This window comes from Falco biarmicus, chromosome 4 (genome assembly GCF_023638135.1).
Source record: "Falco biarmicus isolate bFalBia1 chromosome 4, bFalBia1.pri, whole genome shotgun sequence".
NCBI classification, from domain to species: domain Eukaryota; kingdom Metazoa; phylum Chordata; class Aves; order Falconiformes; family Falconidae; genus Falco; species Falco biarmicus.
In genome coordinates this window covers 99,079,005-99,093,730 of record NC_079291.1, presented here as the reverse complement: position 1 = coordinate 99,093,730, position 14,726 = coordinate 99,079,005, and the positions used below count along the sequence as shown (strand labels likewise).

Here is a 14,726-nt window from a genome sequence, read left to right as displayed (position 1 = left end):
ATTCCCTTTGACTCACGTTTGCACAGGCCCGTTTTCTCCCAGGATGGGCTTCCCAGTTTTCTCCCAGGATGGGCTTCCCAGTTTTCTCCCAGGATGGGCTTCCCAGCCCCACCAGTCCCCAGGGGCCGATGTCCCCCAACCCCACTGCAGGCACACGCTGCCAACAGGCTTTGCGTAAGTACGTGCAAAAATCCAAACAGCGCACACTTAGTGACACAGCAATCGGTATCTCCAAAGCTCACACATACAAGCAATGATGTTTTCCCTTTTCTGAATTTCTGTAATGCTCTGGGGCATTCGGCATGGCGCAGGTCAGCGCTGCCGCTGCCATTTCAGGGATGGTGACTTTGTGGCTTCATCGGCTTTTACCCGCAGGTGTGAAGACCTGCACTGCTGCTTCTGTGCACGCTGCTTTCAAGAACGTTCCCTTCACGCCTTGATTCTGACATTAAACCGCAGGGATCGGAGCTCCTCAACCTAATTCCAATTGAGGATTAGATCGAGGTTTAGATTAGTGACCAGGATCACTAAACCGGCTCCTGGCGAGCCCCGAAACACCCCCGCGAGGAACGCGAAGCGATCGGCGAGCGGGGCCGCCGCCGGGGAACGCGGTGAGGGAGGGGAGGGCAGGGCGAGGCCCCCTGCCCGCCGGCCGGCGGGGTCACGGCTTGGCACGGACGGCCACGGTTCCCCACGCCCCGCTCCGGCCGGGCCGGGCCGGGCCGGGCCGCGGGTGCTGCGGGCAGCGCTACAGCCCGGCCCGGCCCGGCCCGGCCCCGCCGCCCCCCGGCCCCCCGGCCCAGCTCCCCCGGCTCGCGCCGCGCCTCGCAGTGACGCACGCGCCTCCCCGCGCTCGGCGCGTGCGCGGCCCTTGGCTCCGCGCCCGCTCCCGCGCCTGCGCAGCCGGTGCCCACCGTCCCGGCTCCCCGCCCCCTCCCCCCTCCCCTCACGGCGCGGCGCGTGTGACCGGAGCGGCGGGAGTCAGTCAGCGCCCGCGGAGCGAGGCCCCCGAGCCCGCCGCCGCCACAGCCGGCCGCCGAGGGGGCGGGCGGGGGGGTGGGGGTAAGGCGGCGGCCTCCTCGGTCCCCCGGCACCATGAGCATCGAGATCCCGCCGGGCCTCACCGAGCTGCTGCAGGGCTACACGGTGGAGGTGCTGCGGCACCGGCCGTCCGACCTGCTGGGCTTCGCCGCCGACTACTTCGCCCGCCTGCGAGATGCCCGCGATCAGGAGGCGGCCGGCGGCGGCCGCAGGGTGGTCAGCTTCGACGGGGAGCCCATGCAGACCGAGTCCAACGGCGAGGAGGAGCCCGACCGCGGCGACGAGGACTCGGACTCCGACTTCGAGCGTAAGCGGCGGCGGCGGCGGGAGGAGACGGCGGGAGGCTGCGAGGGGCTGCCCGGGGCGGCGGCTTGGGGCTGTGAGCGGCTGCCCGGGAGGAGGCTGCGAGGGGCTGCCCGGGGCGGCGGCGGGGGGCTGTGAGCGGCTGCCCGGGAGGAGGCGGCGCGGGGCTGCCCGGGGCGGTGAGGAAGGGCCCGGAGCAGCGGGGTCCTGGCCCCCGGGGAGGAAGCAGCCCGGAAAGGCGCCTCCGCCGCCCCGTCCTCGGTGCCGCTGCCGCGGCCGATGCTGCTGGGGGCTGCAGGGCGAGAGCGGGAGGGATTGAATGGGGGGAGGCTCCGGCCGCGGCCCCGGTGGCCCCGTTGTGCGGCGGCGGGCGCTGCCGGGCGGCCCCGGGGGGCCCTTCCCGTCGCCGCTCCGTGCCGTGCGGAGCGGTGCGCTCGCAGCACTGGCCGCCCGCCGGGAAGAGCCTCGCCCGCCTTGGCGTTAGAGCTGCGGGCTCCAGCAAGCCGCCCTTTCCCTGGGCGGGGTGGCGGAAAGCAGATGCACGGAGCTACCCTGTAACGGCCAAAATTGCGCCTGGGGTCTGAGCAGGGTTATCACAGTGAATTGAGCCATGCCAGGCATGTGATAGGGAAGATCATGTGTTCTTGTGCAATCTCTTCTGTACTTATCTTTACGTTTCTGTCTTTACATCAGCGTGGACAAGTGTTTCACTGAAGCTGGGGACGTTTATTGCCACTGTTGCATGCTTTGAATTGGTTATTACAAAGCACTGAAATAACTTTCTAACGTGTTGCTAAATAGCAACAATTCAAACCCATCTGTATACTCCTGTTCATATTGTAGCTAAGATACGCGCTCTCTGAGCTAGACAATGAAACACCGCTTGTGATACTCCCATTTTTAGTCTGTCAAAACGTACTGTGTGTGTTGTGCAATGCACAGCGTTTATTACTTGGGCTGTAATTGAGCTTCAGTGCAAAAAGTTATTTAAAATGTTTTTGTATGGTGGTACTTGGCATACCCAGAATTTTGGACCAGAAATTACTGAGTACTTGTTATTTGAAGGTAACTTAAGGGGGGAGGAAAAGGTGAGAAAAGGCTTGCTTCTCTTAAACTTTCAGTACCCTCATTTGGAAGTCTTGTGCCCTTGACCTCTAACGTAAGTAAAGGTTTCTGACTTTTATTGATAAAGGATCCTCTTTTAGACCAGTTACTATATGTCACCTTGGGGATAAAATGCGTTCTCAATGTCTGTTCTCTGGTTAATGGTTTTAGAGAAACAAGAAAAAATTAAACCATGGAACAGGTAATTGTTTTTATTAAGGAAGTGTTGAGAGACCAGGTATTTTTCAGTCCTTTTAGACTGGGAACTTCACAAAGTAAAACATAGTTTCTGCTTGTGAAAATATACAACCTAAACAGGACATGGAATATGCAAGAGGACAAGAATAAAATGTACAGTCAGAATGAATTAAAAAGCAGTTTGCAATTACTGTCTAGATTTGAATTTTTATTTTTTTCTAATGATAGAGAGGTTCTGTTTAGGGCATGAAGAAGAAAAGATGAAAGGTGTAGGGTGAAAAGATGGACACTGGTAGTGACTTTGAAGTTAAGGGGATGTGCAAGTGTGAGCGCAGATTTATGCTAATAATTACAAATGATTTTTTGTCCTGCAACCCAAGAGAGCAAGCATCTCTAAATATAAAAGAAATTACATTTTCCTATATAATGTATTATTTTAAAATGGAAAAATTGCAGTAAATACTTGGATGTGATTTTTAAAAATGTGCAATATCTTTGTATATAGTGTTTTCCTTTTTTAAAAAAACAACCAACCAAAACAAAAAACATAAACAAAAAGCACCACTCCACCAGAGCTTTTCATGTCATTGAAAGCATCTTTTCTATTTCTTTGTCATTTTATTTTGTTTTAGGGTTTGAAAGACCTTCTTCAGGAAAGTAAGTGTAAAATTTTCCTCATGAATGTTGGCAACAGCAGCTGGAAGGATCTTCTGAAATTAAATGTTTTCAGATAAAAATCGAAAAACTTGATGGTGACTAACAGTCTTTCACATACAGCTTATATGGTGAGGCTGTCCAAAGTGGAAAGGTTGTACCTTTTACTTCAAGTTCCTGCTCATCATCTTTCTATCTTAGAGAGAAAATTAAATTAACAAGGCTGGTCAGTGTCACTTGTAGTCAGAGCCCTTTAGGCAAGTGGCACAGTCAGTAATGCTGTCTTGCTTCTTATCTGAAAACCCATGCTATTCCGTCCTTACAGTTTCAAAGACCTGGGGGAGGAAGAGTGCAGCGTTCTATTTAACGGCAGGAGAGGGTCTCTGTAGGGTCAGGGAAAAGATTCTTTCTTACGCTGTTTAACAGTGTGGGTGGCAGTCAACCATGGCCGTGTATCTTTTAGATTTCCATTGTAACTGTTGTTATAGAAGGCTTTATTAAAGAGAAAATGTTAAGTTGGAGGTTCTGATATCTCTGTCTTCTATGACTAGTATGGCTAGGACAATACTTCTGCCTTGTTGTGGGAGACCAGATCTTGTGTGCTTATAGACTGCTTAGCATTTAAAAAACACTTAAGGGTAGAGAAAACACAAAATGAGAGACTCATATAATCTCAATGGACAAACCCTAGTACTGTTTATTTTGCATTTTTTCATCTTGGACAAGTTAGGAAAGACTTAATTTCACTGTACTTTCCTAAGTTAACACTTCATTACCTTCAAATTGCAAAGACAGGTCAAATGGATGTTTTAAATATAAATGGCTGCTTTTAAATATAAAGATGAAAAAAATTTGCAAATTTTTATGTTAAGAGAATTTCAAGCTATCTTAAATAATTAACCTGATTGTACATGTTGGGGGTATGAAAGATGTCTGTACAAATAACATGCTTGACTGTGTCTGCTTTTGGCAAGTATTTGTGTGTCTCACTAAGCTGTATCTGTATGCTGTGAGTTAGAGAACACTTTAGCTATCTGGTTTCTTTGTGTGCTTTGAGTGCATATGGTAATAGAAGCAAGAAATAAAATCAGAACGAGCTCTTGGCCTTTGGTGTAAGCTATGTGGCAAATGACTTCATGTAGTCATAGTGACACCAGTGGTTCCTTTCCTGCCGTAATGGCACTCCATCAATGTGGTAAAAGTCACTGAAACTAGACTACAAAAAAGGCTTCTATTGTCTTGTGACACTCAGGAAATTACTTCCAGGTTTATATTTATTCTCTGAAGCCCCTGGAGTTGCATCCCTCATTTTAATTGTTTTTGTATACGTGATCAAAGGACATCAGGATGTAGCTGTTCAGCAGAGAGTGGAGCAGTGTAAGGAATGCGTGGAAAGAAAACTATGATAGTGGGGTGGGGGGAAACCTCCAGGAACATTTATCCAGTGGGCTGTGGCAGAGAAATTGTACGTACAAAGCTTTCCTCAGAGCCTTTACTTGATTGGTATAACTGCAAAATTGACAAGTTGATAGAGTAGGGAAAAGAAGCAAAGTAACAACTTCCAACATCAGGCTGAGGATGTAACCAAGGACAGATGTATTCTTAAAACGTGTCCTTGATCATGACACTTGTAATTTTAACAAGGCAGCTCTGAATGAAAGTGTTAATACTGTGAAACTAAAGGCACATAAATGGTCTGTCCACTGTTTGAGACTTGAGCCTGGCTTTGGGAAACCTACTGTGAGTAGTACATGTGAAGGAAGGCAGACAACTTTCCATCCCTGTCAAGTGAGGCAATTGCACAAAGTTGCAAGGTGCTGCACTGTTAACTTTCTGGTTTATGTCTCCTTGTTTGTAACAGTAATCAGTTAATTTAACACATCCCCCCCCACCTCATGTTTATTCTTGGAGATATTAAGTATAACTAACGGTGGAACTAAAATATTTTTGGGATTATATGCTAACTTGAGCAACTTGGATGTTTTAACTAATGACAGGCATTTTAGTGCAAATCAAATTTTTCCCTCCCTGGATTTTACCTTGATACTGAAAGAACAAACATGCGCTTTTCAGCTGCTCCCTGAGCAAGAGAGAACACTTCTTAATACATTGCTTTTGAAGTTAGCCTCTTCAGTGTGCTCTGTTGTTATGAAGGAAGATGGTGCATATGAATCTGGATGAACAGGTGAAAAGATCCTGTTTCGTTCTCCACTGAGCTTCTCAATTAAAATTCAAGGATTTGGTAAATATCATCTTTAAAACATCAGTAGGGATGTCTGAGCAGAGGGGATGCAGAAGGGAGTAGGGAAATGCACTTTTAAGTCATTAGATCTTGGATGTGATACAGAGTAAGAGCTCAGTTCATCTTTGAAATAACTATCTTTTCAATTGTTAACAGAAGTGCTAAATATTAAACCTTTCAGATCACTTCTTACTCTTAAGCATCATTTGCTTATGCTTTGTTATTCTGTACTTGACTGACATGTCCTGAGAAATTCCTTGGAAATTACTGTCTTACACCAATCACAAAACATTTATGCTCTGCCGATGTCAGTTTACAGATCAGGCATAAAACTTCTTGCTGTTTTCCTGAAATAATTAAATAAATTTATTGAATGATAGAAGTCAGATGATGTCAAGACTTTTGAAGGATAGCATAAGAAGGGTAGTGGTCCTTCTGAAGAATACTGTTCAAGTTTTCACATGTAATTCAGATTCATGGGTTATTGCAAGTGTTCCCATGAGACACTGTCCCCTTTAAAACTGAAGTATGTTTAACTTTTTGGTAGAACTTTCACCTATGTACTTTCTACATAATTGTTAATTTACTGGGAGTAAAGCACAGTCGCGCTCTCCTCACCCTGGTTTTTTTTTTTTGGTCCTTAACGTTAAAAGAGCCTCTCATTGCAGAACATCTGTTTTACAGTATTATGCATTGTATGATGCAAATTCAGACCAAAGAATAGCTACTTTACTTAAAATCTAGGTAGCACTGTATGCACTTTCATAATCTGATAATTACTAGTGATACATCCTTTTTTTTTTCTCTTGAAATTTGACTGACTCATGTGGCTTAATAGCTTAATAGAAATTATAACAAAGGTGTTCTGTGCTCTACTTGAGGAGTCTCTAGATTTTTGGGGAGAGGGAGGAAAACGTTCTAGATTATGATCTAATTGTATTAAGCCTTTGAGTTATAGCATACAAAGAAAGAAATACACATTCTTTCTTTATAGTATGTTTTAAAGGGGTGTATGTGTAAGTGAGCCTAGCAACCTGAAGGCGTAGAAGAGTCTTTAGAGTTTTATTTATTCTTTGATCTACATCAATAACATGAATTCGGTTATGAAGCAAAGTATTAGCGATGCATCTATGTTTTAAGAGGACTATATTTCTACATTTACTTTTCAGATTTTTATAGATCTTGGCAGCATTGCATCTTGAATGGGTTTAAAAAAATACCAAGTGAAAGACTACCATTGTGCGGCTGCTGTACTTGCACATCTCTTTGCTTTTGCTGAGACAGTTCACACTGACTTAAATCTGAAGGATTAAATAGTGTCTGCTGTTAGTACTAATGGAGCTTCATTCCCTATAGTTATCTTGTTCATACAGGGGAACTTTGAAGATAAACTAAGTATTAAGGAAGACTGATACCACTTCTCTTCAGTTACGCGCAAAAAATATCGAAAGCTTTTTTCTGGAGGTCTTCCTGCTTTTGTATTTGCTTATCACAGTGTCTTGCTTTTCAGTATTTGTTCTTAAGATTGTACTTACTCTACCAACAAGGCTAGGCTAGGACTTTTTTAACTAAATGATGTAGTTCTAAGGAAGTCACCATTTGTATCTCAATGAAGCCCGAAGGACCATAATCTTCAGTACAAATGAAGATTTAATTAAAATACAGGTGTAATACATTGTTCTTACCTGAGATAGTAAAAGAACTGAAAAGTATCTAGTGAAGGGATAAAAGCTGCTGGTTGGATGAGAAACAGAATTGTAGTTGAGTTGACTGAAATCTGCAGAAATCACTGGATATTGCTAAATGTATATTGATTTACATAAGGGGGAGGAACTTCTGTGTTAATTTTAAAATACAAGTTTCTTCCAGTTTTGACAGGGTGTTTACAGTGTTGTTTTAACATCTTGAAACAGCACTTACTATTCCTACAGCATCTATTACACAGTCCTTACAATCTTGAGGAAGATATCCTCTTATTCCAGTTTCCTCTTAGTGGCTTGCCATAATTGTTCTGCTTTCCTTAAGTGATTTGTACATCCTAAAATGTGAGGAAGCAAGTAGTACTTTTATTTGTTTTAAATTAAATTTATTTTAAATTCATATTTGTGGTCTTATTGTATCTAGTAACTTTTCGCTTAACTGTTAAGCTCAGTATTTCCTGAAAAAGCTTTTGGTAGTAGGTGTAACTGTGGACATAAATTAAATTCTAGACTCGGTTTCTGCTCCTTTAGCATCCTGCTGTTACTTTGGGCAAATAGAAACTACTACTATGTGTACTAGCCTGTAAAAAGAGCATAACTAACTATAGAGGAGTGGATAACTAACCTCTGTAAATAATTGCTGAATTCTTAAAAACTTGTGTTTCTGTGTTGAAAAAGTTTATTGTGAGAAAAATTGTATGAAACTTCTAAAATTGGGTTCTTCTAGCTGGTTCTAAAATTAAGCTAAAGGAAATTATTGTATTGCAGTGGCACATATTGTACTGAATACTAGCTGCTTTTTAATTGTGCTATTTTTTTAATTTAATAAACTAATATTAGAGTGCTGAGACAATTCTGTCAGTGTTGCAGAGTGCTGTCTTCCCCTTTTGCTAATACTGAAGTTTACTTGTCCCCTCTTACCTAAAATAGAACAATGGAGATCTTGGGGAAGAGGAGGAGACAACAGAGAACAAGCTCACTTCAAATTATTCACCAGTCAGTCATTAAAAGGCATTAATCTTTAACAAAGAGCAGTTTCTCATTATTCAAATGAAGACTGGAAGTGTAGCCAAGATGAGCTATGAATGTTTCTCACTGGCTTTAGTAATGTTTTCAACTTCATGAATGATCATTCATATTTTTTTGTGAAAGAAGAGGGAGACAATGACAAATACAACTCTGACAAACGTACTGGCTCTTCTTTTAGAGGGATGCTATTCTTGCCTCTGTAATGGTCCTTTAGATTCCTTTAGATATGCTGCTACACTTACATCTTTGTGTTCCATGCCTGGCTTTGCATCAGTACTTTTTTGGTATATAAGAATTGTTTGAAGTTTTTTGATACATCAAGATTCTGTGATTCCTTCTTTTTTCCTGCATTACCATCGTTTCCACAGCAAATGATGTGTATTCTTCTGCACTCTATATTTTTAATATCTTTATGCATCACTGTAATATGAAACAGACAAGGTAAATCGTAAATCATAATCATAAGAACATTGGTTAGAAAAGTAACTGGTGGGGAATTTGAGAAACCTGAGTGTGGTTGAAACACCCATGTATAAAAGACTCTGGCACCAAGATACTAATTCTACTAAAGGGTCTGTGCTTACGAGATCCTTTAACACACAAGGATCATTATCTTTTAAAAGTATGGATCTGAAAGAGACTATCAGGTGGAAACTTCAGAAAGCTGTTACACAGAACAAGCAGCTGCGTTGTGGTCACTTGCCTGTGAGGTGGTGAAAATTATGGTGATCATGGCAGTGTCCTCTGTGTGCTTTAATGGTTAGGATACTTAGAGAAGAGATTCAGAAGAAAACAAGCCTGTCTTAACAGTTATCATACTGCTGGGATTTGGCCTCTGTTTCATAAATATACAGTAAAGTCGTGTATAATAAAGCCCAGCGTTGTGTTAGTAGCAGTTTTGCTGCTAGCTCTTTCCATACTGGAACATTTCTGTGTAGAAATTGCAAATGAGTAGTGGCAATTCTGCTCTGCATATAGACTTGGAAATTCCCTTTTGCCAGGAAGACATCTCTAGGAACAGCCTGCCTTCGTGGCATGTGGGAGGGACTGCAAGTATGCCTTCTGTAGCATTGTTTTTGTGATAATTTAAAAACAACAACGAACTTGGGTTTTATTTTTATAAAACAATTTAAGCCACTCTATTCCCTCCTTCTATTCCCTGTTAACTTTGTGAGGGTGGTTTGAAGAACAGCTTTGCTTCTCCTCAGAAGCCTGCAGGAACTCCCTTTCCAACTGGCCTGATGTCAGATTTTGTTTTGAGGTTATCTTAGAGAAGTCTGGAACCCTGCATTCCTTTTTGGGTGTTGGTGAAGTCCAAACCAAGATGGTCCGTGATCAGGGGCTTTACCAGCAAAACTGAGCAAATTGTCACAAGATAATTTCTCTAAACCTTGTGTGAAGAAGGATTAGCATTGCAAGTTGGAGATGAAGTGCTGGCTTTGGTAAAAAGATATTCTTCCATCAGTAACTGTTTCTGTCCTCTGAACAGGGCATGCAGTGAAGGGTTGGAAAGGACGAAGTACTGCTTCTCTTGGTGCAGAGCATTCTAAAAACATGGTCTGGAGATTGGTGTGTAAACTGTGTTTTTTAGATGAGGGTTGAGAAACTACTCTGTAGTTTTCCCGTGTTTTTTTGAATAAACTATAATGCCAAGTTCCTTGTTGTTGGTGATTGTGTATTGACAGACTTATAAAGCAGGATGTCACAATGGCCCTTCATTTCCATTTTGGTTCTTCCTCCCTTGGGATTAGCATATTGTTTTATGCTTCCTATTGAGAAAACTATTCCATAGAAAAGATTTTAAGAAATGAAAAATACAAATATTTGTGTGCGTGGTTTTGGTTGTATTTCTTTTTTCTTCCCTGTTAGGAGCTCCAGTACGCGTTGCCATTTCTGTGGGCAACACTTAGGCTAATCTTGATCATTCAGGAAGAATTGCTTCCTCGGGCACATGTGGTAGTGTAAGGAACTGGTCGGTCTTAGGTTCTCATAGATGGATATGAGGAGTACCTCTCTATGAAAGATGTCTCATGGATAGCTCTGGAATAAAAATTCAAAGATCATGGAGTTACCTCTTTTTTTTTTTTTTTTTTTTGTCCCCCCCCTTTTTTTTTTTTGAAAGGAATTGTTCTGAAATAGTTTTTTAACATTTCATGTTGTCAATGTTTCTGATTAAAATTCATAAGTATTTGTAACATTCAAAGCTTTCTCAGGGATAAGTTATGGAAGATGGCTCATTAAAATTGATTAACATTAAGTCTTCTGTCTTTGACACCTTTGGGGAAGGGTGATGGAAAGATTCCACAAGTATTCTTGATCTGAAATGCTAAAACAATACTCTTCAGAGTGGTGATGTTGCTTTAGATACTCCAGTTTCTGAAAGATATAAAAATTAAGCATCACTGGGAATAACTTGTATAATGATTTTATTCTAATCTTGCAATTGTGTAACTTTATCGTAAACAGCCATAAACCTTACTTCTGTTTCTTTTGTATTCTGTGTGAACGTCTCTCATGTCCCTGTTAAGTATCAATTTCTTGCTGCTAAAAAACATTTAATGTGTTGTACCACGTGTTATTGTTTCATAGTGCTATGAAAAAAGATAACTTTGTATGATGTGTACTGTCTTTGCTAGTGGTTTTTTATAACTTTTTGTATCTTTTACATGCAGGCATTGTTAACTTCTCATAACTAAAAGATTTGTGTACCTTTTATTTTGAAGTAGTATGTAACAGCGACCTTGGGGAGCTTTATGCTAGAAGTTCTGCTACTAAAGATCAGTTCATCTGGAAGCTGAACCATTTAGTACTTGCCACTTGCTGCAGCTCACTTTGGTTAGGGAATTTCTTTTGTTACTGGCATATTTATGTTGGAATCAATATTAACTTGTGCCCTCTTGCAGTGACTTCAAACATTCATGAGCATTGTAGGTGTGGTTTAGGGACATGGTTTAGTGGTGGACTTGGCAGCGCTAGGTTTATGGTTGGACTCTGATCTTAAAGGTCTTTTCCAGCCTCAATGATTCTGCTATTCTATAGAAGGATTTTCCCTGATCTGGGGAGAACACACTGATTTTTACTATTATCCCTTCTTAGGAAAGAGGACAAATCCGTCTGTCTTCACCCTCCCTCTTTCCCCAAAATCCTCTTCTTGTCAGATTGCACAGGATGCAATTACTGAAAGTGTATGTGTGTGGGGAGTGGTCCATCAAAATACTTTTTTACATGGAGATTATTCTTTTTACAGTTATACCCTTTTAAAATATATATATAGATGTTGACTTAATATTGTTAGAAGTACAAATCTGAAAGAAGAAAGGTACAAAATACATTGTTTTGAGTTGCGGTACAGAAGTTATTTTTGCTTATGATTTGTTTGTTTATCACAACCTGAAGATTGCCCAGATTAGAAGTTTTAACTTTTTAAATTTTTAAACCATATGTATTTAGAATTTAGTCAAATTTATTCATACTTTATTTACTAAAAGAGCCTGTCACCAAATTATATCAGAATAGAACAGGATCCACTTGTGAATTATTGGTGAGTATGATTATACTGGTAATGTAGTAGTACTTCATGTTGTATACACACAGATCACAGAATTGCCAGAGATGTCAGTAATACTTCTGTAGAATCCATGATAGTCTTCTGCATCTTCTGTCACATCACTTTGTGCCACCCCTCAGTCTGCTGGCTGTCATCCTCCCTCAGAGCTGAGGCTGTGCTACTTGCTGTGGTGGTGTGGAAGGGCTGGGTGTGATTCATGTTTTCTTGTCTCCCTAGCAAAGCACCAGACAAGAAAATTAACATGAATTGTAGAGTCAGTTGTGCGCATACAGAGAATCCTGCACCCTATAGATGAGGGGAAGCAAGGCAGAAAACGTGGTGTCCACCACTGTGATTCTGAAGCTATCACTACAGGATAAAGTCATGTCAATCCTGTGCAGGTCTCCTATCACTACTGTAGATAAATGTGCGTATAGGACAGAAGTTGTGGCTTGGTGTGATTTTTTTTTTTTCTGTATTTGTCTTTGTTTTGCCTATTTTTTTTTTTAATAACTGGAAAAGCAATAACTTCTGTTGCAAGTATATCTAGAACTTTTTATAAACAACTGAGCAGGGTTTTCTGGCTTCGGTTATTAAAAAATGTGATATGATGTGTGATACAATTTTTTTTCTCCAAATGTATTTTTTTGAACATCTTGTGTATGGGGACACTAGTTCTTTGACTACACTGGTTTTTGTGTTTCACAAATCAACACATCTTCAGTCTTTTTTTAAGCACCTAATTAAGAAAACTGTCAAAATCAGACTTGATGAAGAATTGAGCCAGCTTTTTAAATTGTTGATTTTTGAGAAGGGTCATTCACAAACTGTTCAGGCAAGAATGAGTCTTCAGTGGTGGTTACGTATACAGGATAGAGTGCTAAATCCTAGGTAACAGTGACGTGGGGAAGGATGCAGAGGTTATTGTAGATGATCAGCCGATATTAGATGCCTTTTGTGACGCTGGCTAAGAGGGCTAATATATATGTTGACATTTGTTCAGGATGTGGATGCTTGTTGGCTTTTATGTGGCATTAATAGAATAAGAACTTGTTTAGTACATTGCAGGAGGGGCATCACTGAAAAATTTTAAAAATGCCCGAGTGCTTGGTTTGCAAATACGGAGAATATGCCCCTTGTAAGAAATTGTAGAATCCCAGGCTATTTCTCAGCTTCTTCTCTTCCTCCCTTGTTTCCCCTTTCCCCTTTGAAAAAATCCAGCCAAACAAATTGAACTGCAACAGCCCAAAGCCTATGCAGTGGTTCTGTCAACGTTTATAGTTACCTACCTGGAAAAAGGATGTCTGAAACTAGAGGGTCCCTGAATGCATTTATCTGCAAATGAAGCTTACTTCTGTTTGCCTTCTTGCCATTGGAACTTAAACGGGAAGCAAAGTATGAGTTTTAGTGAACGGTTAGGAATCACAGGATGGGTTGAGGTTGGAAGGAACTTCTGGAGCTCATTTTGTCCAGCCACCCTGGTTAATCAGGGCTGTGTAGAGTGGTTGCACAGGTCCATGTCTAGATAGCTTTTAAGTATCCTGAGGAATGGAGGCTCCAGAACCAACCTCTCTGGGCAACCTGTGCCAGTGCTTGGTCACCTTGCAGTAAAAATGTGTTTCATCATGTTCAGATGGATCCTCCTGTGTTTCAGTTTGTGCCCATTGACTCTTGTCCTGCCACTGGTCACCACTGAAAAGAGCCTGGCTATGTTCAGATTGATAAGATCTCCCCTGAGCCTTATCTACCTAGGCTAACAGTCCCGGCTCTTTCAGCCGGTTCTTATACAAGAGATGCTCCAGTCCCTTCGTCATCTTTGTGGCCCTTTGCTGGACTCTCTCTAGTATGTCCGTGTCTCTCTTGTACTGGGGAGCCTGGAATTGGACACAGTATACCAGGTGTGGCCTTATCAGGGCTGAGTAGGAGGGAAGGACCACCTCTCAACCTGGCAATCCTGCTCCTAATGCAGCCCAGGATACCATGAAGCTAATATGTCTTAACTAGCAAATACATGTGTACTTTTGCTGTGATTTAAATGTGGATGTGTGAGACTAGGCTCTGAATCAGCTTGAAGTGATGCTTAATGCTGGTGTTTCTAATTGAAATTCCTCTTGCTCTTTTATACAGATCAAATCAGATGGCAGCACAACCCATTTTAGCTTTGTCTTATGCAAAAACACACTAGGTTTCATCATCCAAATCAGTAATGACAGTAGGAATTGGTAATGAAATTAAAAGTGACCCACATAAAGACCGATGGGCTTTTACATGCCTCCTGTTTTAGCTGTAGGATGCTATTCTTAAATCCTACCTAGGTATCTATAATGATACAGCCCTGAGCTTAGGTTGACCTGGCAAATTTAACAGCGTAACATCCATACTGGGTATATAAAACATTGTGCCCTGTCAGTGTTGCTAGTTGTTTCTGCAGAGCTTTAAATCTTCTCTTCCATATTTTTCTTCTAAATTGCTCTCTTCTGAAGAACTAGTTCAGTTATAGTTGTTTCTTACTGTCTGTCACATGAGATACAGTACCTGACTGTGAGAGTGACTCTAATCTGTTTTATCCGAGACTGTAAATAGCTCAGAGGCAAAAGAAAAAGCTTCTTAGGCTGCATCTCATCTGTAACTGCCCACGTTAGTTCTTCCTTTCTGTTCTAGTGCAAACTTGAGCAGATCAGCTGTGTATCACTGATGAAAAAGCCAAGACCAACCCTTTTTTCCTTTGCATTGAAGCAGATTGGACGTGCAGCTACAAATGGTGGTCATCAGTTAGCTTGTTGTATGCTCAGGTTTGGGACTGAAACCCTCCTCTGTCCTCTGATTCTTTTTTCCTTTATTGCCCTTCTACCATAATGTGTTTTGAAATGGTGATGGATGTACAAGTACAGGCTTGAGACTGATGATG

The 14,726-nt window shown here is 42.0% G+C and overlaps 1 protein-coding gene across 1 annotated transcript in view; it reads left to right on the top strand.

Annotated features, from left to right (window-relative positions):
* Positions 1-923: 923 nt before the first annotated feature.
* PRKAR2A (protein kinase cAMP-dependent type II regulatory subunit alpha) overlaps positions 924-14,726 on the top strand; it is a 68,935-nt gene continuing 55,132 nt past the window's right edge. The window contains exon 1 of the mRNA XM_056335193.1: positions 924-1,348. Within this exon, the coding sequence (XP_056191168.1) occupies positions 1,096-1,348 (253 nt within the window). The 5' untranslated portion in view covers positions 924-1,095. The remainder of the gene's footprint in view (positions 1,349-14,726) is intronic.